General features: G+C 39.5%; 1 protein-coding gene across 5 annotated transcripts in view; it reads right to left on the bottom strand.

Moving 5' to 3' along the window:
- Positions 1 to 25736, bottom strand: part of LOC109634879 (phospholipid-transporting ATPase ABCA1) — a 162965-nt gene that overhangs the window by 105581 nt on the left and 31648 nt on the right. For all 5 annotated transcript variants that reach the window (XM_020095670.2, XM_020095672.2, XM_020095668.2 and 2 more), the window contains 12 exons: positions 24992 to 25085; positions 24687 to 24828; positions 24449 to 24576; positions 21542 to 21669; positions 20545 to 20742; positions 16752 to 16838; positions 16439 to 16634; positions 7976 to 8115; positions 7180 to 7296; positions 4027 to 4224; positions 1544 to 1749; positions 385 to 561 (listed from right to left, as the gene is read on the bottom strand). In XM_020095670.2, the coding sequence (XP_019951229.2) occupies positions 385 to 561; positions 1544 to 1749; positions 4027 to 4224; positions 7180 to 7296; positions 7976 to 8115; positions 16439 to 16634; positions 16752 to 16838; positions 20545 to 20742; positions 21542 to 21669; positions 24449 to 24576; positions 24687 to 24828; positions 24992 to 25085 (1811 nt within the window). The remainder of the gene's footprint in view (positions 1 to 384; positions 562 to 1543; positions 1750 to 4026; positions 4225 to 7179; positions 7297 to 7975; positions 8116 to 16438; positions 16635 to 16751; positions 16839 to 20544; positions 20743 to 21541; positions 21670 to 24448; positions 24577 to 24686; positions 24829 to 24991; positions 25086 to 25736) is intronic.

Raw genomic sequence — 25736 nt, 5'->3', positions numbered from 1 at the left:
CAATATTTTTTGCCGACTTTTCCTTCCTGTCTACATTTCTGTTTTCCCCCTCACTGACCCTAAATTCATGATTTAATTTATTAGGAGTTTCATTTATTATTGACTCTTGCAGTGACATCGAGAGGAGTTCGCCATGTTAGTAGTTTCATCTGTGATCAGCAACAAGAGGAACACGGATATTAAAGAAAGAGTATGTATGATAAATAAGAGGGAGCATCTTGAAGTTTCCGCCGGGAAATCATAAAGGTGTAAATGATTAATACGAACATGACTCTACGTTCAGGTGGTAGCGAGTGGCAACCCTCCAGAGTGAGGAGAATTTTATTGCTGTGTAACCGTCTTCCTCGAATCACAAGGTTGAGAGATAAAAGCTTTTTTACTCACACGTCATCCACGAAACAGGGGTATGGCATCTGCTGGGCAAAAACTCCGAGGGGTTGGGTCTTTGACGTTTGCACTTGTATAATGCCATGGTCCATCATATCCTGCAGGTAGGCGAAGCCTCCCCATATATAGCGCAGGTCGTTAAAGGAATTGTCCCGGGCCCCAGGAGACCATAACCTTATTAAAAGCAGACACATTGCGATCTGTCTTAGCAAAGGGCAAAGAAACTACAACCAGAGAGAGTCAGAGGCAAAGACTACTCACAAGAAAATGAGTCAGAAATACTGTTGAGCATCATGACTTTTCTTATAAGTTGTATAATATATAATATATACTATGGTGGCCAGCAGAACCCAGTTAACATAATCTCATCTCCTGTATAAATAACATAATTTTCGGTGTCATGACTACACATTGAAAAGGTAATAAATAAATATGAGACATAACCTGTATGTTTAACTATTTGAGTTCATTGCCTTTCTTGCCAAGAGGTAAGCCAGTGTTAAAAGGTCCATAAGGCTCCACTAAATCTGAATGATGTAAGGGTCTACATGAGGCTGTATAAGGACATCTATGTACCCAGACATTTGTTCTGTGTGTGCAAACAATCTCTGCGCTCCACTGGGTACTGAGTGCAATTATGAAAATGGACACTGGAATTGATGCTCTTCAATTTATCTTTATATCAAAACAAGAATAAGAGACAAAACCGGGCTTTTACTTCTGGGAGGGATGTTGCCGTTTTGATCTGATTTGTAGAGCACATGCTCAGAATAAATGGACACCAATCCACTGCACATGTATTGAATGCATCCTTCCAGCAAATATATTTTGGATTAGACGAGAAGATGAAAATTACTTTTGTGGCAAAAATGGAGCCAGAGGCACAGGAAGTAGTTTAATGATTGACAGGATACCTTCGGGGAGAGAGCTAGGATGGAAATTTCCTCCTCATCAGTTTTGTGCTAAGCTAATTTACCTCTCCTGGCAATACCCGAATATTAAGTGTGCAAACATGAGCCTTCTTTTAATCTTTGCAGAAAACAACTAAGGACCTTTCCCAAAATATCCAAATACTCCTACATTGCATAAAGTAAATGTATCATTTTCATTTCTGTGATTAAAGTCCCGTACGTGCTTCCGAGCTGTGTCCACATACCTTTCCTTTACTTTGTTGGTGCGCTCTACTTCATCAACGTCCATGCGGATTTTGTATTTGACATAAGGAGGGGGCTGGCTGGAGTTGGGCTGCAGGTTTTCAAAGACGACACTGGCCCAGTACGTGTCGTTCTTCAGAAGCTCCAGTGCTTTGCTCACCAGATGGCCTTCGGTGGGAACAGCCTCAAACTTATTCAGGTCTAAACACTGTCGACAAACACAGAACTTTACTATAAACTTTTCTTTTACATGAAATCATTTGCTTTTTTAGTATCCACAAAAGTAGAAATGAGCCAGGCAGCAATTCAGTGGCAGATGGATATTTAGCCAAAAGTATCACTCAACTATTTATTTATCCATGCAGTGTGTATTTCCAAATTATCTGAAGCTGCCAGGGGGTGGGAAATGTTTTGGGCCTCAGCAGAGACAAGCAAATGAGATACAGCCTTGCTAGCACTCCTCGTTCTGTAGCCTTGTCCCTCTGTTTCATGAGACGATAATGAGCTAGCCATCCTGGGAGGCAGTTGCACCTGACAGCTGTCCACACATCTCACTGTTGCAATAGTTTTATCATTTCTCCCCCAGGATTCTCTATTCTGTATTCTATATCAAGCTATGGTGGGAAGGAAACTATCATAGCAGCCTTTGCTCTGCACACACCAGAGCGGATGTCACAGCAGGGGGAGTTTGGTGTTGAGTGAAATCGAGAACATGGAAGAAACATGCAAGAAAAAAGTACTGCATAAACCAGGTGACAGGAGTTACATGCTATCCATCACATCTGATCAAATCATAATAAATCTCTATTCTAGATTCCCGGTAGGAAACTTGTTTTTCTTTCAGGCATTTCAAAAGATAGTAAAGATATTGCCGTCTCCTACAAGTGCCCTACAAGACTGTTTGCTATCTATGTTTAATCTGCTTTGTGTTTTTGAATATCAGCGCTGTTCTTTGTTGCTACAAGCCCTGCCAGCCAGGCTGCTCATTGAAGAGATAGAAAATGCATGTTTATGCATTTTTCTGTTTTGTCTGTAACACTATTGTGCATTAACAATCTGACTCCAGCTCTAGACTGAGGAACTGGCCCCAATGATAACTCCAAAATCCTGTCTTGGCCTAATTCTGAGAAACGTTGAAGGGGAACATGCTCAGTTGTGCAGCCCCGGTAGCGTCATGCTCGTCGAGTCTTCACTGGTGCTGCTGATAGAGATGTGATGATAGTGGATCCTCAGCACATTATGAACATATGATAAATTAGTACCAGTCAAAAGGCTGTGTGAGTGCGAGTAATCCGTTCTGCACAGAAGACGCCACAAATCAATGTAATCTGCTCTTGGAGGAGAGACTTCAGGAGTCATGTTTCATCATCCAGTACAGAACATTTGTTTTTTCAGAAATGACATGAGTGTGAGTGAAATATTCTTCTGCTGCAGTCATGTTCACTTCATAATCACCTCTTAAAGGTTCAGCATGTTTGCCGCCAGGTGCCGAAATAAGAAACTTTTATTTTACAGAATAAACAATGCAGAATTTCTTATTTATATTTTTTTCCTTTAACTTCTCAAGTTCTATATATGTGGTTGTATTTGTGTTTTCCTTTTTTTTAAGTCTATGGTTAAAAGGTAAAATATCAAGTCTCAGTTACATGTCTTGGTCATAATGGTTTGATAATGACATCTTAATGTGTATATCAGCCATTATTTTCCTTTCAGATTTTGCACCTTGTACATTGCATTGTCAATACTGAACCAGACAAGAGGAAACCATGGTAAGGGTTGTGTATTATCCATCCCAATCCTGCTATGCATCCAAGTAATGCAGAAAATACACAATATCATGAATGTATTTAATTGGCAACAATGTGTATGTGACTGTGACATTATGTGTAGGCTTCATCACACAACATAGAGGCTACAATACACATCAATATATTAATGTGAACTGTGGGGGGGTACTACTTTGAGTCACCGCTCTGTTTGGACGATAGAGATTAAACACTTGGACATGTGTCTTAGATGCAAAACATCCCTTCTACACTCGGTAGCACCCCTGGTGTTTCACCAGAGTGGTGTGACAGTTGTGACCAGAGGATTACAGGAGTAAATTAAAGTGCTGTAATTATGTCATAGACCTTTTATCAGATCATTGTCTCACATCTGTAAGTAAAAGATCTGACACTGCAAACTACCAAGGAAAGAATACTGACACATCAGAACTTATTTTTACCCAAACTAGCTGTTTGTTGGGCAATTTGAAGTCCAGAGAGAGGAAAGAAACCATATATGAGTTACATTAAGTAAATAACACAAGTAAGTAGCTAAACAAGTAAGGGTAAGCAAAGTAATTTGAATTGTTTTAAGTCCTTAATATGAAAAAAGAGCTTGATTTTTAAATTAAATGTCTCATTTTACAGAAAACGTAATAATGTAGAGTAATAAATTAAGTACTTTTTTTTAAAGATAAAAAAATATAATAAACACATACGCCAAGGAAGTTGGAGAGCAGCTTCAGGATCTGAGTGGTGGCGTTGTAAGCATCCCGCCAGTCGGTGAGCGGCATACCAGGTGGACGATCCTCCGGGGGCCCATTGTACAGGAAGTTGGCCAGCAGCTCGGCCGTCCATCCTGTGCCACTGAGACGCTGGTTGAGGGCAGCAGCAAACACTGGGTTCGCCAGCAGATCCTAATTTAGAGGGGAAGAGGGTTTTAATTATAGTTACTGGTGAAATGTGCAGTGTGAGTGTAGTATGAATAAGTCCCAACGTGTTTAAATCCGGTGTCTTATTATAGAGGAACAAGTGTGGGAGGTCAGCATCACTCTTTGCTGCTGCTGACATTTATTTTTTCCCCAGGATTAATTAGCAGGGTTGAGATAGATGGCACTGTTGTACTTCAGGCTCCGGGATGCTGCTGTGAAATTAACACCCCAGTAATAATTTGACACTGCTCCTGTAATGACAGTGTTACTACATAAACTAATATGAAGCATAACACTGATAATTTACCTGTCACGTACACAGAGAAAGAAGAGATAGAAGTGAAACCCACTGAGATCATGCGTTATTTAAATCAGTTCATTCAATATGATTTCTAATATTTGAACAGAACCCTTACTGCTATAATATCCATATTATAATAGAGTCTAATTGGTCTGCATTCCAGTTCAGTGTACTTGCATGTGCGTGTGGACCATGTGTTATGTGACTTTTGGAGAGGAAAGGGCGCTGCACGTCAATCCAGATTTGGACCTTTAAAGTGTGAAAGTCAGAGTGGGGATACAGATATATTCTGGACAGTGCGCTCAGTGGCATTTCAGTGTCAACACGTGTGATGAGATTCTACTTAACCTTGGGACAAAGTGTCAAATTAAGCAATCACGATGCAGCGTATGACCTTTAAAAAAAAAGAATCAGCATATCCATTTTGGTGGGTGCTAAAATAAAGACACCAGCCATCAAAAAATAAGACATGAGATGGAAAACAGACTAAAACTTTTAACCAACTTAGACTTTGTATTCTATGATTTCATTGTTTTCAAGAAATGTGACTGATATACAGCCTGGTCATTGAAGAACTCTATGCAAGAACTCTGTAAATAAATAACTTTAATTTAACTGCCAATTCCACTCTGGTGTAATGTGCTACCTGTCCCCTCAACGAGCTCAGGTCGTAACATGATTCAAATAAATAATCATGGGAAAGGAGAAGTGCATCATGGGAATTTATTTTTGTTTTCTAGCACTCTTAGTCTTGAAAAAGCTGAATTTCAAACATGGCTGACGATCTCAGCGTGGGGAAAGCACGCAGAGTTTCACTGGAGAAAACAATATGTTCCTGCTGACCTGCTGATCAAGACTCGGTCGGTGAGAGACACGTTTGAGGAGGAGAAAGAAAAGGGAGGATCTGTGCTTCGTTGTTACTTTTAAAAATTGTACACAAAGATGAGGTAAAAGTCAATGATTTAAAATGACAGCCAAATGTTTGAGCTATCAAATGTTTTTTTTTTAAATTTCATGTCTCTATCTGCTTCAGAGGTTGAGATACTTTTTTGTAGACATTGGCAATTACGTCAGTGTTTGACACCATTCAACTAGAATTTCACGTGGCCTAATGATCAGTGGCATTTGAGCCAATGAGCTGTAGAAATGCCATTTTACCTTGTTGGTCATGTGTCACATGGAATTCTGTTTGTCATGGAGAAATTTAATGTATCCCTTTATGAAGAGAATAAATCAGATTCATGTGGCAAATTCCCCATGACAGCTGTTTTAAGATGTTTACAACTTTAACATGTAAACACTGTGTAAGCGCCATCTCTGGGAATGTGCTACAGTACAGCTTGTCCTTCTCTTCAGCTCTGCACCCTAAATCTTCTCTCCTCTATCAAATGTAGTGGTGGTGGTGGTGATGGTAATTGGTCCATCAACGTAAAACGTGTCTGCGACCTTCAAGGACCTCCGAAGATGACAAACCTCAGAAGCCACCAGCGTCATAGCGAGAGGTGGAGGGAACAGGAGTGGGTCTGCGAGAAAATGAAGACAAAGGAGGATTGCGGGCCCATTTGTGTAAAGGTTAGGGCTAGGGTAATGAATACCCTGGCTATATGGAGCTCCCAATGTCTGCTTCCCCCCAGCTGCCTATAAGCTCATTTGGAGTGACACTGGAGTAATGTCAGTGTCAAGGAAATACAGAAAAAGGCGAGGAGAGGGAGAAAAGGAGGCAGGGAGAGACCATGTCCTCTACCTCTATAGATAATCCGTTCTGCCAGGATGAAAATTATCCTGCACTTATCCATAATTACTTCCCCCCTCCAATTACCATATCTAAAGGAAGGTGCAACAAATTGTTATACATGAAATGTGTATTCTCAGTGTATATTATAAGACATTATTTCATTTTGTATTGATTTTCAATGGACCTTTGAAAACGCAGAATAATTTTACATCTGTGTGCAACAAGCACGTCGAGTAAAGACATAAAGAAAAGAAAACAAGTTCATGTGGTGGGGTCAGCCTATGTAAATTAAAAAAGGAGGAATAAAAAGAAAAAAAATGGCAATAATCATTCAGAATGATGAAGTCTTTGTGTCACTGTAGGGTTGCCAGGCAACTAGCAGAGGCTACAAGAGGTTATTGCAAGCAACCAGAAAAAAGAGGTCCAGCACATAACCCTTTGTACAACCATGTGTGGTTGATTTTACACTTGCACTTTCTGTGTGAATAAAAGAAAGACTAATTAATGTTACAGTTAATTGGTTGGACCAGGTTGTATCTTAGGGAAGAGTCAGGCAATCTGTTTTCCTTTTTATGCTCAGTTAATGGTCTCCTGACTTTACCTTTGTATTTATAACGGCTGGCATTGATCTAACTGAGGAAAGTAAGGCAGGAAAGAAAATAAAAATATTTCCTAAACCATCTGACTATTCCTTGAAGTTTGTACGGTGGAGATTGATGTGAAACAAAAATTGATGTTAAAATTAAGCCAAACTACATAACTCATAATGGAAACTTGTAAAGATGAGAGAATTAAATACAATTCTGACAAACAAGTCACATTAAAAATGAAGGGTGAGACAAAGGTTTCTGAATAAAACGTTGCTGTGATTCAGGTCATTTTATATCTCGGTGTAGAGTCATACCCGTATTGCATTCACTTGAGAGCTATTTTGAAAGAAATCCCAGACGCGTGGCCCAAGCTCATCCCACGAATCAGCCAGCTCCTTCAACATAGCCAGGGCGTTGAATGTGCCATTTGCCTGAAACAAAAAGGAAAACGGTATTTAATAAATCGTCTCACCTTTCCCTGAGCCATTCCTATTTGCTCTGAGCCACTCCAGACATGACAGTACTTCACATCTGCACACTAGCTAATCCCTGGAGGAACTCATCACATTGTCACACTGTCACCCCCCATGAAAGCAAATGTAAATGGGGTTATTTAGCCCCGAACACTGACTTGTAAACAATACGACTGTGTCTGGTGTGAGGAGGGGCCTCCTGCGCCAGACATCGGGCCACTTGCTGTGAAGTCAGCAGAATTTATTCACACTCATAATATATTCGAAATGCAAAACCCTCGCCCCCCTGCCTATTGTTTGTTTTGCTCATGCAGTGATCGCATTGATGCTAATATCACAGAGAAATGTCATGTCATGATAACGCATTACTTTATTGCATTCTCTGAACAGGCCTGCTGATGAACTATTGTGTTATTTTTCTTTTCTTCCCCAGGTATTAACGTTGTGTGACATCCAGCGTTATTCACTCCTACCCTGGAGGCCCCATTCACGCTGGCAATGTAATGAAAGGATTCAGATATATACACATACTCATCTCTTAATTAAACAAACCATTTTCTTTGTAGCTTTCAGTAAAAATGCAAGTTAGACACATATTCCGCTTGTCAACGTTGTGCATTTTCCTCTGTAAACTTACTTTGTTCACCATGAGGCGAGCAGCAGGTGTGTCGGGTGTGTAGAGGACTTTGCCTTGTAATAACGGCTTGAACGTGCTCCAAATGTTGCGCAGACCAGGTGTGCTCTCCAGGGTGTCGACAAAGGTCTGACAAAAAGCATCTGTATAAGAAAATAAGAGAGGGGAGAGGACAGGGAAAGTCATGGCGGAAGCAAGAAAATAAGTCAGCATCTGTGAGTGCACAGTGCACATATGGAACGAGAGCAGAGAGGAGAAACCTCTTTGAGCTGCAAAATCATTGAATTTGCAGGAAGCAAAGAAGCAAACATGATAAATATTCCACATGAGCTCAAAATTCTTAGCTGTAACAACCCCCTAAATACTTTTTCTCAACCCCCAGAGTGAGCAATAATTAACATATGACTTTATTAAAATCATTAAGCATAGTTTTGAACCTTTGAATTTAATGTGTATTAATAAAGCAGACATATTGCTTTAATTAATTTGAAACGTTTACAAAAACATATCACAATACTAATATGCCTCGTTAAACATCTAAATGATCAATTTTCACAAGTTTGCATGCTTAGAGAGAAGACTGAGAAAGGAAAATGGAAAATCAAATAACCTTTGTCTAAAATTAGGACTGGCAGCTAATTAATATTTGCATTTATGAAATCATCAATACTTAACCAATGAAAAAAGGCCAATGCCCAACAGTCCGTTTAATTCTGCACCGAATCTGTTATGTTTGTTTGGACATGGTTCTTAACTACTGAAGATACATGGAAACAGTTGATTCCCTTTTAAACTCACTTTATCTCAACTACAGGTCTGTAGCCCTAAAAATCTACCGAACAATGGAACCACTTACATCTGCTAGATCCCGATCAGAATAAATATCAGTCCCTTATACGTGTCAATTTTTATTTCACCTGGATCCATGATTTATTTCATGGAAAATAAAATCATGCAATGTTAGAGAAAGTGCTAAAAACAATTCTGGATCCCCATTCTTTGTCCAGGGCTGCACAAAAAATTGTTTAGGCCCTCGTCCCAAATGTGCTTCCTAAATCTTTATCAAATGTTAAGCAGGACACTGGCTCAGTCACTGCTTCTTTATTCTGTATCAGTGACTAGAAGTTGCAAAGAAGATGTTTTTACAAAAAGTTGGAATTACTTAAAAATGCTCAGAGACACAGAGAGAGGAAAACACAAACCTTGAGCTGAGACCTGAATAATAAGGAAAAGCTTCAATGGAGCAGATGGAAAAAAAAAGTCAATATGCTCAGCAGCAGAACAATCATTACTACTTTAACTCGTCTGCGAGCGTGGATATTGCCAGGTTGATAGAGCGCTGAATACCCTACATGAGGACCTGCACTGCAAGGTATGGAACCTGGAGCAGGTAGACAGCCTGTGTTTAGATTTTGTCTGTGTGGTACTTCATCAGACAATTGATCATGTTGGTGTCTCGTCTGCCAGTCAATATGTCCGTCTGCCTTTCTGATCTGTTGATAACTGCCCTTTTTGTCCAGACGCCTGTCAGGACATCAGCACCTTTTCAAGTCCCTTTTTCTAAATTGTCCCTGTCAAGACCTCAAACCTCCTCAGCTCCTCATCTCACCAGGACAACCAGTTTTCCCATTGGGGAGATTTTAGCGGCCATTTTTAGTGCAATTAAATGTTAGCTTTTCTGCCTGCTGGCCATCTTTCCCAGATCCTCCTGGGAGGTCTGTTTGTGGAGAGCTAATGGCCACAACCTTAGTGTGAGTCTGGCCAGCTGTTCCCACCACGGACCGCACAGATGTGACTTCCTGCAATCATAACGTCTGAATCACAGGAATTCTTTCAGCTCAGTAGACTGTTAGCTGTCCTCCGGAAACAAGGAGACTCCAAATTGTGCCATAAGAACAAGCATGTGTGAGACATTGAATATAAAAAGAGATATTGTATTGATGTTTTAAAACAGAGGTTCTCAATGTGGAGGCCTGAACATTAGGAGCCAAGATAAACTGGAGTGATAACAAAATGATTCAAGGCCAATTTTGGAAATATTTAAAATTTTTAGGGTTTTTCTTTGGTTTTCCTTAAGAAATACTAGATGCTTTCAATTGCCTCAGAAATCCTTCCAATGAAACTAGATGAAAAGAACAAAAGTGCACTTTGGCTTAGAATGCACAGCCACTTAAAAGTTTTTGTTTTCTTGAGCATGCATGCATGAAAAACATAAATAGAAAAAGTGATCTCAGTGACTTTGACCTGATTGTTGGTGCCAGACGGGCTGCTGGTTTGAACGTTTCTGAAACTGCTGAGCTCCTGGGATGCTCACGCACCACAGTCTCGAAATGTGCCGAAAACAAAAAACAACCAGTGATGCGAGTTGTTGAGAGAGGTCAGGGCAGGATGACCGGACCGGTGGGAGCTCACAGAAAGGCTAAGGTAACTCAGACGACCACTCTTTACAACTGTGGAGAGCAGAAAAACATCTTGAAAGGCTAACCTCGAGACAAAGGGTACTGACAATGTCAGATTCCAACCTTCTCAACCAAGAACCGAAATCTGAGTGGGGACAAACTAACGAGAACAGGACAGATGATTCCTGAACAATAGCCTGAACTGATGATTGAGATTAGAATCTGGCAACAACAGTGTGAATCCATGAACACAACACTCTTCATGTCAACATTCCAGGCTCAGGGTGGGGGTGTAATCACATAGGGAAAGACATCTGATTGTTGTTCATTCCTTTACGGCCACACGACTGTCATAAAGAGAACTTCAATATTTGGTCTTAATTGTGTGTGTGTGTGTTTCTCCATAGCTGTGAGCTATACTTCTTCTTTACAACAGATCTTTACTTTAATACAAAACGGCAGCATTAGAGAACAAGAGAATCTGTTCTTCACACCAGGTTTAGCCACAGTCAAATAATTGCTTGGAGCCTCTAGTCAGCCCCTCAACCTACCTGGCAAATTTAATCAATTTGAGCTGCACCCTAGAGATGGGCTCAATTCTGCACTACAGAGAGACGGCAGCATTGACGCACTGCAAATGCTGCTGCTGCTGCTGCTGCACACGCTGTTACACACACAATCACATGCGCGGACATGCACGTGTACACACACACACACAGGAAGAGGGGTATATGCATCACTCTTATTTCAGGAATGTCAAGCAATGCACAATATGAGGCAGACAAGCATGAACACATTGAAACAAAGACACGTGTGCCCAGCACTTACATGACATGCTAGTTTAAAACGAACTACCTGATGTATGAAGAAGCACTTATCATCTATAATTAATTATGGTTATTATAAGCTATAATATAAGACTGGCCACTCTCGCTGCCAACAACCCCCACAATAGACACTCGTTACAGCTTCACTGGCTCTAGCTTATATTAAAGGTCCAGTGTGTAAGATTTAGGTGAAAGGGAACTATTGGCAGAAATTTAATGCAGAATAATTCTCATTATGTTTTCACTAGTTTATTTCATCTAAATTGTATGAATTGTAGTTTTGTTTACCCCAGAAAATGCCCTTTACATTCAAATACTTTATATTAACATCAAGGGGACCCTCTCTATGGAGGCCGCCATGTTTTTTACAGACTGGACAAACTAAACACCTTTTGAGTTTTTATGACAACTGAAGCTACCACAGGTTCTTTTTCATGTTTGGAAGGAGAGGGTGAGGTGAAGGGTGTTCAGCTGCAATATACAACTTCAACACTAGATATCACTAAATTCTACACACTGTACCTTTAAAGACAATGCCCTTGAAACTAGAAATACAAACCATTTACTAATTTTTCTAAGCAGCACCAGTGGGCAAGGATGACAGAACAAGTGTTGAAATGACCAGAATGAGTTATGGGCAAAGTCAGAGAAAAATCCTACTCAGTTACAAGAGAATAATGAAAGAGACAAATCCGTTTTGACAAATTCATCTGAGAACTTTCCGACTGGTTTCAAAAATATAGTCAACAATAAGCTGCTGCAGTGATAGTTAAGTTTGAAAATCAAAAGAAAAATATGACCGTTGAGACAGAGTTCTGTCTGCAGAGGGAAAATAAAGCTACTCCATTGAAATTGCACATATTCTTAAAAATAGCAACAGAAAACTCTTATGGGAGGCTAGGAGCATATTCATTAGAGACTAAATACTACTTATCATCAAATGCATCAATGTAAGCATATGACTTTGTCAACCTTGTAAGCCTTGTTTTAAAGGTTCCAGGTTAAAATGACTGTTTACTGTCATCAGCCAAACTATTCTGAAGGATGATACTGAAGTTTCCCTTTGTTGTCGCCAATTAATTAGGAGGAGAACATTACTGAGCAGTTAACACAACCTCAGCCTTGGCCTTTGTAGTAGCAGTTTTACTATTCCTCTGAGTGTACTTTTACACTTACAAAGGAGTTGTAATTGGCCATTATGCAGGCACACTGCATATTGCACATTAATTCAACTGTACATAGACGAACACAATTAAATGCCACAGCAAAATCCAAAACAACCATTAGCATGCTAACAGAGACGTTAGTGCTTATTTTGTATGGATGATACAATGTTTGCGCTAATTTGTTCTGGCACTAGCATGAAATTCCACTTCACAGTATAACTTTATTCCTGGGGAATAGAGGCGTCTTATTAAAAGCTAATTCTGTGCACTTTCCTCCAAAGAACTGGCATTTAATGAAACAGGGAAACAGGGTCTCTAATGAGCATGAGGCTGCATAAAGTTTCACAAGGATTTTATGGAACAAACATATTCAGTGGTTTTTCAAAGCTTCCACATCCACAACATTTACTCCTTCCTTTTTTTTTTTAAACCGTGACTCAGGGTTTTTTTTTCTTTGAGCACAGCACCAGTATGAATGATTTATTTATTCTGTCCAAAATATCTATCATGTAAATGTAAATGCATCTTCAAAAAGCATTTCAAAACACTTCCATATATTCCAAACCTACATTCCATTAACTTTAGGTAGAGAAAATGTGTATTACGCAACAGAGAAGTGTAATATTGCAATACTTGTAATATTATAAGCTGAAGTAGTGTATTTGATCTAATGTGATTATCTTATATTATGTGATCTTCAAAAGCAAACTTGTTAGATAGACTACATTAAAAATATGGGTTTATAAAGTAAAACCTAAAAGATGAAAGTGAGTACTTTTGCTGCAGTGACCACTGCAACTCTAATATATTACGTCTGATTTCCAATAAAGACAAAGTTCATGAACAAGGTTAGAAAACAACCGAGAAGAAGAAGCGTACTCCTCACAAAACTGAAAATCAAGCATTCACAAAAAAGCACGAAAAGATGATGAATACAAGCGGCACATTCTTAGGTCAGGTGAAATGAAAATAAATGTGTTTGGATCAGACGGGGATCATATCTGACTGTAGTGCTGACAACATTTAAACATGGAGGTGGGAATGTGCTGATATGGGAGAAGTTTGTAAGACAAATGATAAAAGAAGGTTGACTCTCAGTCTCTAAACCTTGAAAGAAACACTTCAGGCTTATTAAATTTGTAAATCAACACCAGAAATCTTCATATGCTTTCAATAAATGTCCCCATGTGGAAATAAAGCAGGTGCACTTAAGTAATCCTATAGTTTTGTTCATCTTACAGGACCGACACATACATGAAGATCAGGTCAAGTTCTAATACTCAGGTGTGTGATTGTCCATGATGCCACAGAGGAAAGTAAAATAATAAATACATAATCTACAAGCACGAGTCCTGAAATGCTGCTGCTGCCTCTCTGTATAGAAGTAATTTCAGTCAGAAACACTAACTTCAATAGGACTTAATAAGAAAATCCAGAGTAACATCACTTTGTTCATGTCATAACGCAATTTCCTTTCAAGTTGATGCCACAGATTGCACGAATCCGACCTGCATGTCAGCTCTGAAAGGTTTTGCCGAACACTGTGGCAGGAAAAACACAATTTCAATACAGCTCATTCAGAAAACATGGCCTTCAATCATTTGTGAAGCATCATTCTGTGGTTTGGTGATGCCTAACTATTTCAGATTTGCCTCAGGCCTTGACCAACAGGCCTACGGCAACAGTGTGCCAAATTTATTGCTCCAGGAGAAGATTTTTTTTTCTTTCCTTTAACTGATTAATTGACATATTTTCCAAGTTTAGCAGTCATATCCAGTCCTTCATTTTGTTTTGACACATGCAGACATGGGCTGCAGCTTGTACCACACCTTTCAACAGAAACAACATGGAAAACCACACGACTGCTGCAGAACTGACTCATATGAACAGAGTGTCTGTTTTACTGTGATATAAAAGTCCTCAACCGAGAGATAACTAATGCATCAAACGCACACACTAATGCAGTAATGCCAGGGAGGCAGGGGGAGCTGAAAAGATGTTTCATATTAGCAGTTGAATCTGTTTTGCAGCCATAAGAACCTACAATCACACTGAATGTGTGAGGAGAAGTCCTGATTTTCAAAGCATCTTTCATAACTAGCGACTCTAGCTCCAGCTGTGGAGGCCACTCAGGCAGCACCATGTTTAAATCAGGAGTATGAGAGACAATGATGCACTGGACCAAGTCAATTTATTTATATACAGCTTTGTAAAGGTCGCCCCCCCCATCAGAAGTTTTCTTTTCACTTCCCTTTTTGAAAAAAGATTAAATTAGGTTATATTATATCTTATTGTTTTTATATGATACTAAAATATCATATCATATATTTTCCGTATACTGAAATTAAATAATAGTCGTGACTGCAGTGCATTTGTCTGTGATGGATATATTTTCTTTTCTTTCAGCCTTTTTTTTATTTTGACCATGTTGTCTCCTGATTTTGGAAAGTTAGGAATTGTAGTTATTCTACACAAATTTGTTTGTATTTGGACAGATTATGTTGCTGTTTGATTTCCATATACATAGACATGTTTGTAGTTTTGGCCTATGTCAAACTTGAATTTAAAAGACTGCTATAACAATTTGTTGGTATTGTTGTTGAGGAAGAACTTGTGTTTCATCTTGGCCACCACGCAACGGGAAAACAAAAATTATTAGCCATTGTTTAATTTGTATTATGGGCAGTGATGACAAAGCTACATTTAATAAAAGGGTTTTAACCTTAATTTAAACATATGCCATACCGCACAATATCATATGGGTGAATCTACTGATACCCAAAAAGAAAACTTTTTGGGTATCAGTAGCATTTCCTACTGTAGAAACTGTAGACCTATACATAGACATGTTTGTAGTTTTGGCCTATGTCAAACTTGAATTTAAAAGACTGCTATAACAATTTGTTTGTATTGTTGTTGAGGAAGAACTTGTGTTTCATCTTGGCCACCACGCAACGGGAAAACAAAAATTATTAGCCATTGTTTAATTTGTATTATGGGCAGTGATGACAAAGCTACATTTAATAAAAGGGTTTTAACCTTAATTTAAACATATGCCAATATCATATGGGTGAATCTACTGATACCCAAAAAGAAAACTTTTTGGGTATCAGTAGCATTTCCTACTGTAGAAATAAAGATGCAGCAGAGAAAAAACTGTTCTTCAGTGAACATCAGTCCTCATTTCAACCACTGGAAGCATACTTAAGCCAGTTAAACCAGTATAGCAATGGAGGAAATGGCTGGCGATATGGCTAACATGATTGGATTCCTTTCTCAACAGCACAAAACTCCACTTAAAACATCAGAAATGTGTTGTAGAGGCATCTGTCCTTTGCCATACATTTGTGTGCCTGGCGACTCTGCCCCACTCAGACAACATCAGTTTCCATTTGGGATGAGCTGCTCTGGAGTCTCCTGTCCATTAGGAAATCAGGGTGGAGAGAGCACAGCTTTTAAATGGAATGAGAGGAGCTGATTTGATTGGCTGGGATTGATGCCAGCCCCTGTCAGAGCTGTGGATAATGTAATCCTAATCAAAGCTACTCTCAAACTATGGCATGGGTGTCCACTTTGCCTCAGGTGCCTGTTCCTGGATGTAGTCATACTCACAAACCTTTGCATGTTGCAGAGTTGGCTGTACTGTACCATTGACCACTAATTTATGAAAAAGTGGGTTATTGGATCTCTTCTACATGCAAACTTCTACAACAGAAAAAATATTCAAAATGCAGAAGGAAAAAGAACCATTTTTTATTTATTGCACTAAATCTGTTTTAAATGCTTTCCTGTGTGTTCAGCAGCTCCAAAACCCCATGATCCTGGCAATGATAGGGTTTTTACGGAAAAGGAATAAATAAAGACTTACAATTTCCGAATGGCTCCATATTTACCAAACATATTTCCATCATGTCCTGTGATACTGTGTTGTACACTGGTGTTTTCAGAAATAACAAAAAAAATGAACCCTGTCTATTTCCTGGCTTCCACTGGCACACGCAGTGGTTAAATTACTGAGACATGAGTACTGTGCGACTGATTTGCTCCAAAAAATGAGTTTTCTGCAGCACTTACCGGAACTGTTGCCCATAATGGAGATCGACTTGTTGTTATCCATTTGTCCAGGTGAGCGTAAGCTGAGGGTCATATTGGTGGAGTTGAAGTCAGGCTGCTTTCCACACAGTAGCATATTGATACTGCCAATCATGTCTTCTTGGAAATTCAATGAACCGGCAGCCTGAAAGACCATGGAGCTCTGCAACCTCGCCATCTGAAGACAACACAGGGAAAAGGTCAGGAATTTAGATTGATAAAATATACATAAACAAAATAGCCATTTATTTATAGAATATGAATATGGATTTCTGGCCGATGCCGTTTCACTAACCTCCTCAATCACCGGTAAAGCGTTTTGAGTGGTTTCCCCCACCAGTTTCACGGTATCTGCTGCATTCAGGCCTAAAGATGAGGGCAACTAAAGGACAGGATGAACAGTTGGTTTGTACAAAAATACTGTAGCCAGAGTTTAATAAAGAAAATGATCAAATGCTTACAGGATTATTTGCAATCTATAAAATATTCAACTATTTTAAAAGTTGTAAAAGATTTTAACTGTGCCTTCATAGTCCTTAAATATGTATGTGTATGTACGTTTTGAGATTTTGTTGTGTATCCCACCATCACCCTTGGTATTTTCAATTAATTACAAAAGTAAATGACACATCGTTTCAACCAGTGTTGAATAGGCTGTTTAAGTAGCAGGCATATTGTCTTTCAGCATATTATATTACAAAGCTTTGAACTGTAAGCAAGTGGGTAGATCAGAGGGCTGAGAGCCGCGTAAAGAGAAGTGTAAAGAGTGGTGTGGTGACACTGCATTATTATTTGTAAAATAAAACTCTTTTCAGAAATAGAAGCCAGTTCAAGCCTATAGTGTGGAGTGGCCCTGCAACTGATGGAGTCTCAAGTACATTAATTTAGGGCCACTTGTGTTCAGGGCAGACGTGGAGAGGAGACCGAGTGAGAAAGCAGAGGCATCGCAGAGAAAAATCACCAGTGAGATCAATGGAGGGAGAGATTCCAGCGTTGTTACTCTGTCCCATTAGAACGAGAGCAAGTAAAGTGAGCCACGGCATAAAAAAAATAAATAAATAAAGTTTCTCATCATCATTTGTTAAACTCAATCCCCACAGCGCTTTGCCATGGATGTCACAAGTGGTTGTTTTTTAAATTTTTTAAAACATTTTTACCAAGTAAGCTGATACTATCATACTACGTTTTTTTAGATTTAAAACAAAGAGGTGACACACTACTGGTGTCCCTCAAACCACCGATACGCGTTGGTGTACATTAAAGGCTCAAGACCATTTACATAAAGACCTGGACCTGGATTCTTCATGCCATTATTCTTTGGATACAAGTTTTCCCCCAAAAAATTATTTTAGATTAGTTGACCCATTGAGAACCGAAGATTATTCTATTTAAGACAGACTAAAACTACAAGGGCCCTCAGAGAGCAGATACCTCCTCCAAAGCTAATGCCCTTGTCAAAGCAGTGATTTCCATTAATTATCTAAACTGTGGTGACCTGCCATATTCTATTTTGTCCCACAGTTTTTGAATGAACCAAAGAAAAATGTGTTCACTTCTCATACATATGAAGTCTCTAACTTGTGTGTTTTACTCCACTGACACACTGTATAGTTGTTTGCAGTCATAGTTACACACACACTGCAATCACCCATAAAGTGGTTAATGTCCACACAAACAGTAAGATCTCAAAGTTTCAGCTGCAGTTGCTCATGTACCCACAAATGCCCTTCAATGCAGTACGCCAGAACTTCTCTTTAGTCAGTGCACTCGTCACTCAGAATCAGAGTGCAGAATGCATGTGCCCCCCTACTACTAGTAAACCACTGCACTACTGTTGTTCTGTGGGAAACGCTGCAAAGAAAGTAAAAAAATAAAATCCTATATCATTTATTCAGATCTACTGCAAAATGTACTTGGTATTTACTTGGGTCATCTTCCACTCCTTTCATGGAAATGGGTGGGGTCTGAAGTTTTGGGGGTAATCCTGATTAACAAACAAACAAACGAGCGAAGCTGAAAACATAACCTCTCTTACATCAATCAAAAGCATTTTGTTTTGCAGCGAAATCAGGAGAATTGTGTTCTTAAATTATTTTCAGGAAACCAAAAGAACAGGAACCAATGTCTTAATCATCCTCTGCCACTCACAACTCCACTGATAAACCCTGACTTCCTCCCTTGTCCTTTTCTTTATATGCTGTTGTTATCGCAATCATTCAGCAATGTCAAGCTTTAAGTGTGGAGGCTTGTATTTTTTTTTTCTCCATCCATTTGCTTGAGGCGCTGCAGAGCTTTTTCACCATATCTTGTGTGGGGGCTTTCTCTTTATTTTCTGTGTCTGAATACGCCTGTGGGTTTAAATTGTTCAGATGCTCTCTCCTACGAACCTTCTGCCTTATCATTTATTTATTGGATTTGCTGTCCCATATATTTTTCTCTACGATAAACTCAAAGAAAAGTGCATGCTTTCATAATCCCAAATGGTACTGAGAGTTTAAAGAATTCAAAAAGAAAGAATAAAACAGATGTGCACATGACAGTTTTGAAAGCTTAGATCCTATGGGACATACGATAACTTCTCACTTTAAATCAGAGGAGTAAATAACATCAAGATAATTGTGCAGGAATAAAGCTTTATCCATTGTCATGTCTTAGTGGTAGATTTGTCCTTAAAAGTGAGTGCATTTATCTAGCTTTAACTTTATATAGATATTTCTTCATCTCTCTACGTCACAGAACCGGACAAGCATGACATTTAACTTTTCAAGTGGTTATCTAATTGGCTGGCACTAAAAATCATTGTCTTTGCTTTCAATTTACTGAGTTAGAGTAGAGACCATTTGCCTGGAATCTTTATAAAAACATAAAGCTGTGTGTTTCACCCTTAAGCATGTAATTGATTGAATATCCGTGTTAAATATAATCCTTATCTTCTCTTTATTTATTTCTCAATTTGGGGTAAAACTAAGTATCACACAGTTCCACACAGAAAATGCCAAATAGAGGAAGTAAACAGGAAAAAACAAAAACCCTCAACACCGTCGCATTTAATTTACACATGTAAAGTTCATGAAATCACACTGAACTATATGTTAGACCTAAACATCAACTTCAGCCACAATAGGTGGGCAACACAGCCAAACCATTTGGCTTTTCATCCTAAGCCCCTTTTCCACTGGTCCAACCCATAAACACAAACATACATTTTTTTGTCTGCAGTGTGAGGAGACACAACCGGCATTGAGTTTTTTAGTGCGTTGATGTGGAACATGACACACCAGCGGGAAAAAACAGAAAGGCAAACTTCCTCAGCTGGAACTGGGAAAGGATTCAATCTTCTGGTTTACCTGCGTTTTAAAAACCTGCGCAGAGCTGCTGAATTTGGTGTCGAGGAAATACAAGAAAGTATGATTGTACAAAACTTAACCACGACAGCATGTGTAGAAAACATAATCCCTGGCTGGAGTGCATACAGAGGCTAGTGGGTAGTTTGGAAAAAAATAATAATCTGCAAACATGAAGTACCAGCATTAAGGAAATATAAAGCTGTGCAACACGGAAATATATGTTTCTGTATCACTGATGCTGCAAAATTATGATTTGAGTTCCGATGGCCACACAGGCAGTTAACCAGCTGGAGGGCCAACATTGTTCTCTGCTGCTCGACACCATCTGTGACTTCAGAACTCTTCATATTTCTCTGTGACTCGTTGCGTCACTGTGTGAAAATTCAAATCGCTGGATGTACGATTGAGGGCTGCGGTCCATCGTCTATTTGTTTTATGTGAGTTTTCACAATCTGGTAATTTGCCTTCACCACATCTGGACCCAAGAGAGAGCGATGGTAAACACCAACTCTGCAGTGTGAAGTGGGAGGATGAGCCAAATGACCAATAAGTTCAGTGTAATTGTAATTTATTTCCACGTTTGTTCCTTAGTTGCAACAGAGGTTGTTGAATTACCACAAATCTTTGAAATGTACAGTTTTAATACCGTCTAAGTGAGGCCAGACTGAGAGCCACTCGCTTCGATTTCCTCCAAGTTCGGAGACTTATTCACATTGTGGAGGGGCAGCGTGAAAAGCTCACCTCAGACAGAATTTTCCTCACATCCAGGTTTTGCCGGAGCACTTGCTGGGTGTTAATCAGCTGCTGTTGAGTGAGGGAGCAGCTGACATTTTGAAAAGCCTCCTTCTCAGCTTGGCTGCTAAATTGGACGTACTCATCCAGACCGGTCCCCTCGCACAGGATCGTCCTCAGGTTGCCTGGTCGTGGGATGCCCAGTGCCTGGAAGAGAAACATCGGTTTAATTAGACGTTGACAAACACGCACACTTTGCATGGGACCATATTTAATAATCTATTCTAAATTAAGTTTCAAGATCACATATAAAGCATTTTACTCTAATTTAACCTTATTTTTCTTGAATAATGTTCTTCTACATAATGTCATTCTGAACATACACACAAACACCACAGTGAGACAACACAACAGTGAAAAGACAGACACATTTTCACCCACACACACAGTTGTATATATAGTTGATTTGTGACATACCAGACAGTACACAGTGTCACTGAGCATGATGGGATACACAGGCAGAGGACAGATAATGGCTTGCGAACAACAGTATAGAGGGCACCTTTACTTTCAGGACAAATATGACACTTTGCACCAGGAGTTCCTGCAACCATCACAGTGCCTCATTCCCAGTCAGGCAGCTTTAATCAGCTCACACTACATTTAAACATCTTTGCCAATCAGTCAGTAAAACATAATTCCCTTCTCGCAGCTCCTCAGATATTAACTTGAGAGAGAAGATACTTGTATCTCTTGTTGCTGTTGCAATTTATTTTTATTCCAAATCACCTAATGTAGAGATCTTCAAATTCCCATACTGTCAAGATAAAGAGTGGAAGAGGCAGCTCTGGTCTAGGACATTTTATTCTGAAATGTTCACGTCGGAATACTCTTAGCACATTTAGTCTCTAGAAAGTTGTGATAGCTTTTTAATTCCTTTATTGGCAGAAGTTGGAAAATCATGTTTTAAAGTAGATGGGATTGAAGGTTTTGAAATGATACTCACTGGGTTGAGGTTCATTGTAGCATTTAAGAGGCTTTCAACAACTGCTGGTGGGACCGACAAGTTCTCTTTCAGGTGTGTGGAGAAAGTTTCATCGTCTCGCAGAACATTCTTTAGGGTCACCGGTTGAGCTTTAACGAGAGCAGGAGGAATCATTACTTTACTGCTAGTGACAGAGAAAGGAAAAACATTTAAGCAGCACTATAGTTGATGTTAAACAGGGTGGTGCTGACAGCTGGAATACTAACAAAGATATGTTTTGATTGTAAAAACAGTTTCATCCTCATAGCTTGGGACATAAATCCTCTTAGGTCTGTGCTTTAGATATTTTTGCACAAATCTGGGCACATGCATAAACATGCAAGTGCTTTAAAAGACACCAGTGCAAACCATGAAGGATGTGTGAGAAACAGGACAGCAGTTCGCTTCAGACATGCACTGAACTCTAGACATTGTACCTGAAATTTGCCAGAGGAGCTGCATGTAAACAAAAACATGTGCTTCATGCAGCAGAACCTTATACGTCATGTCCTGCCTCCTGCTGCTCTACATGGGCGACACCGCTAACCTAAATGTTCCTTTTGTTGTGAACATGAAATGGAATATGGAAAAAGTCTGGACCCAATTTTCCTGATAGATTTTCTGTCTGAAAACAGCTGACGACTGATCTCAGCAAAGCACTACGGGATTTATTCTGCTGGTGAAGGGACAAGTTTAGGAGGCAGGGGATAATTTTCTCTGGATTGATTAAAACAAAGTGCCACATTATTGAAAAACAGATCTAAAATGGATAAAAAGGTTCCTTTTTGTTTCATGTGTCCACGTGATAGAACAAATGTAAAATCAAAAGGGCAGAGTTCTGATTTGGTTTGGTTATTCACGCTGCTTTGAGTGGCATTATGCTCTGATAAATTTCAGCTTAACTTAATGCTTTATAAATGACAGTAGCCATTAAATCGTTCTCTGGTACAAGTATGAGTGGTGCACTTTAGCTGAATCAGTGTGTAAAGTGAGATCATTTGTTGCTTTACATGAAGCAGATTGTTAGCCAGTGGTTTTCTCCTGATTAGCTGCCCACAGATTGTCAGGATTTGTAAAACCATCTATCCGTTGTTCCACCCTCATTGGTTTAGAATAACATCTCTGTTCAAACGTGTTTTCTTCTTTCTGAGAATCCACAATGTGCTGAAGGAGTTACACAATTTAATTAGATTATGCCTTTTTTGCAAGTGTAATACATGGAAGTCAGTTAATTATCAGGATGAGAGAAGGAGATGATTTAAATCGGGTTATTCAAGGTTCAATTACGATAAATGTTTGCTGAAAAAATGAGACATCCTCCTGCAGAGCTGGAGGGCCCCCACCGTTCTGTACATATGCATGCGCGAGTCATGAAACCACCGTTTTTGACCTATGCAGAAGACGAGGAGAACAGAACTCCAGGCTGCCAACTTTATTAAAATAATCGATATATATATACTTCACCTGAAGAGCTTTTGTTTGGAGATATACAGAGCTTCTTAAAGCTGTTCACTGCTATACCACCAGTGTATTTATTTGTCTTTCAAATAGTGCTGAAGTTAGATGATATCGATAAAAATACTAAATGCCAAGTTTCCTTCTCTGAGTGGGTCTGGAACTGACACATGCACAAGTCTAAATGCATTCGTAGGTCTACAACGGCGGGGGGTCAGGGGCTCGCCCGCTCTGGAGGTCGATGATATTAAAATGTAACAATCATTCAATATTATCTGGAATGAAGTATGCCATTTCATTTACTGCTCAGACTCTATACAGCACCACATGATTCCTACCAAGCACCCATGATGCCCCTCATCAGTGGAGGAGCGTCAGGAGGGATGGTCGGGGTTAGATTACAGGGTGGTAGAACATGCTCTGAGCTCTGTCTGAACACTGCTGCCTTTCTGATTGAAGTGACCACCTGACTCTTTTAATCAACCCTCGGTAAAAACAAAGAGGACAACACAATCACCTTTGCCATCCTGCTCTTTTGATAGTACTTCACTCCCCATTCTTGTTAATGACCTTTTGTGCTCTCGCCTCAGATAGCGAATCCCATTAATTATGACCAAGCTTAGATCTTTGATGGATTTAATCTTGTATATTACAAGCCCACGACCCCAAAATGCAAATGCACCCCACCCCCTGCCTTTTTGCAAATTAGGTGCCGTATGAAAATCTGAATATCATCAGGCTAAATGAGCCTAATGCAAAGCAGCAACTTATCAAGACAAACGATCTGTCAGTCTGCATGGGAAATTGCATCATAAATAATCACGCGCCATTGTTTTTGAGGGATAAATGGGAATAACAAATCCGCCAACTTGTCATCTGCGTGAAGGGGATACTTTCCTTGATAGAGTAGTACTTAACAAAGACAAAACAGAATAAGCCTGAGCATTTACTATAAAAAAACAATTGTTACAATTACTAAGAAGAAATTTAACTTATTTTATCAAAAAAAGAATCTACACTTTGACCCAGCTGCTGGGTTTAATTAGTTTGTTATTCCTATTTTACACCAAAGTAAGTGGGTACACACAGGTGTTTTAAACGCAAGCAAAACCACCTAAAAAGGTGACTCACATGTTTCCCAACACCTGTAGAAGAGTTTGCCTTTCTGTATTTTTTTGTGCATCATGCTTGATGTCACAAATGAACTGAATGCAGAGTCTTGCCAAAGTAGCACATTGACTCAGGTGCAATGTTAAAATCCTGTGCCTCCTGCAGAGTCATTTGACCCAGGAGTGAATGTCGATTGAATCCGTATGTGAACTCTGATGAAAGCTGATTATTTTTGTGGTTTGAGGTTTTCTGAGCAGTGGAAAAGTGGCTATAGTGACCTTAAAACAAGCTCCTATCAAGAATTTGATGTTTAAATTCTCTTACCGTTCCCAGGGTTCGACTGTGACAGGACTGAAGACCACTGGTCGATGTCGTCTGCCAGCAACTGTGCCTTCCTGAGAATAGATCTGTTCTCCAGGAGGCTTTGCAGCTCTATCAACACACCAGATATTCTGAAAGACAAAAAAAGATCATGTGTAAATGTTCTGTGTTTGATGTTATATGAAAACAAAACAGATTGTGTTCATCCTAAAGGTGGAAAAGGGAACATCCCAGCACATACATGGAGTTGTTGAAGTTGTTGACTTGGCCTGGAGTCTCCCCAGGCGTCGGGTAGTTCAAACAGGGGTTGTTGATGTTGCAGATCATACCTTGAAGCCACGGCAGCATGCCGGCTGATGGCATGGCTTTATTTGGATAGTGACCTAAAGGAATAGAGGAATATTTATCCATCCACTCTTCTACGGGGGAAAACTCAATGTTGTGCTAAAAAAATAGATGCCGTGATCTGAATTATTTTTTACATTTTCATGTCCTTGGAAGTAAAAACTGTGATCTGAATGTTTAAATGACTGGGCTTCCACTTACATTGGCTTTTGTAAATTGGCTTATTGGTGGTCCGCACCCAGACCAGTATTAAGAAGAGAAACAGAGGCCATATCAGTTCAACGACCAGTCGCACCTGCACAGATAAAAGTGGAGCAGTTTTCATAGTTCAGTTGTAAAATACATCGTCGTGACACATTGTGGTTCCCATCATTTGCATTGCTTGAGCGTCATGTGATCGTTGTGTCTGTGCAGTGAACATGCTCAGTATCAGGTGTGAGGAGTTCCCTGTGCCCGCTGAGGACAGATGTCTACAGATGTTTTGACAGCCCACAAACGCAGCAGGATTTCTCACAGTGCTTCCGATGGTAAGTCAGACCGTGACAGACGAGTCAATTTGTTTGTAAGAGAAATAAAGAAGTGAAAGATAGAAACAGAGATAGAGAGGGCATTCCAAGTGTTGCTATCATTCTGAGAGCACTGACAGGACTGAGAGAGGAACATGTGCTTGTGACACCATGAGCTGAAGCTATCCCACATTATTTATCTCCTCATCACTTCCCAGTCATCCCAGAGTGGACAGATGTGTCATAGTTTCTGACCTGGATGTCTACATACAAATAACATTGAATTTACTGCTTTTAGAACAGTGGTAAAATATAAGCATGTAGGTGGATGAAGCTTGAATTGTGATGTAAACACTTTATATCAAGCTTCCATATTTACCAAGCTCCCCTATGCTTTATTCTATAACCACAGTGTTAAGTTAATCAAACTGTTTTCAGCA

Source organism: Paralichthys olivaceus, chromosome 22 (assembly GCF_024713975.1).
Source record: "Paralichthys olivaceus isolate ysfri-2021 chromosome 22, ASM2471397v2, whole genome shotgun sequence".
Classification (NCBI taxonomy): Eukaryota; Metazoa; Chordata; class Actinopteri; order Pleuronectiformes; family Paralichthyidae; genus Paralichthys; species Paralichthys olivaceus.
This window is presented reverse-complemented; position numbering and strand designations above follow the sequence as displayed.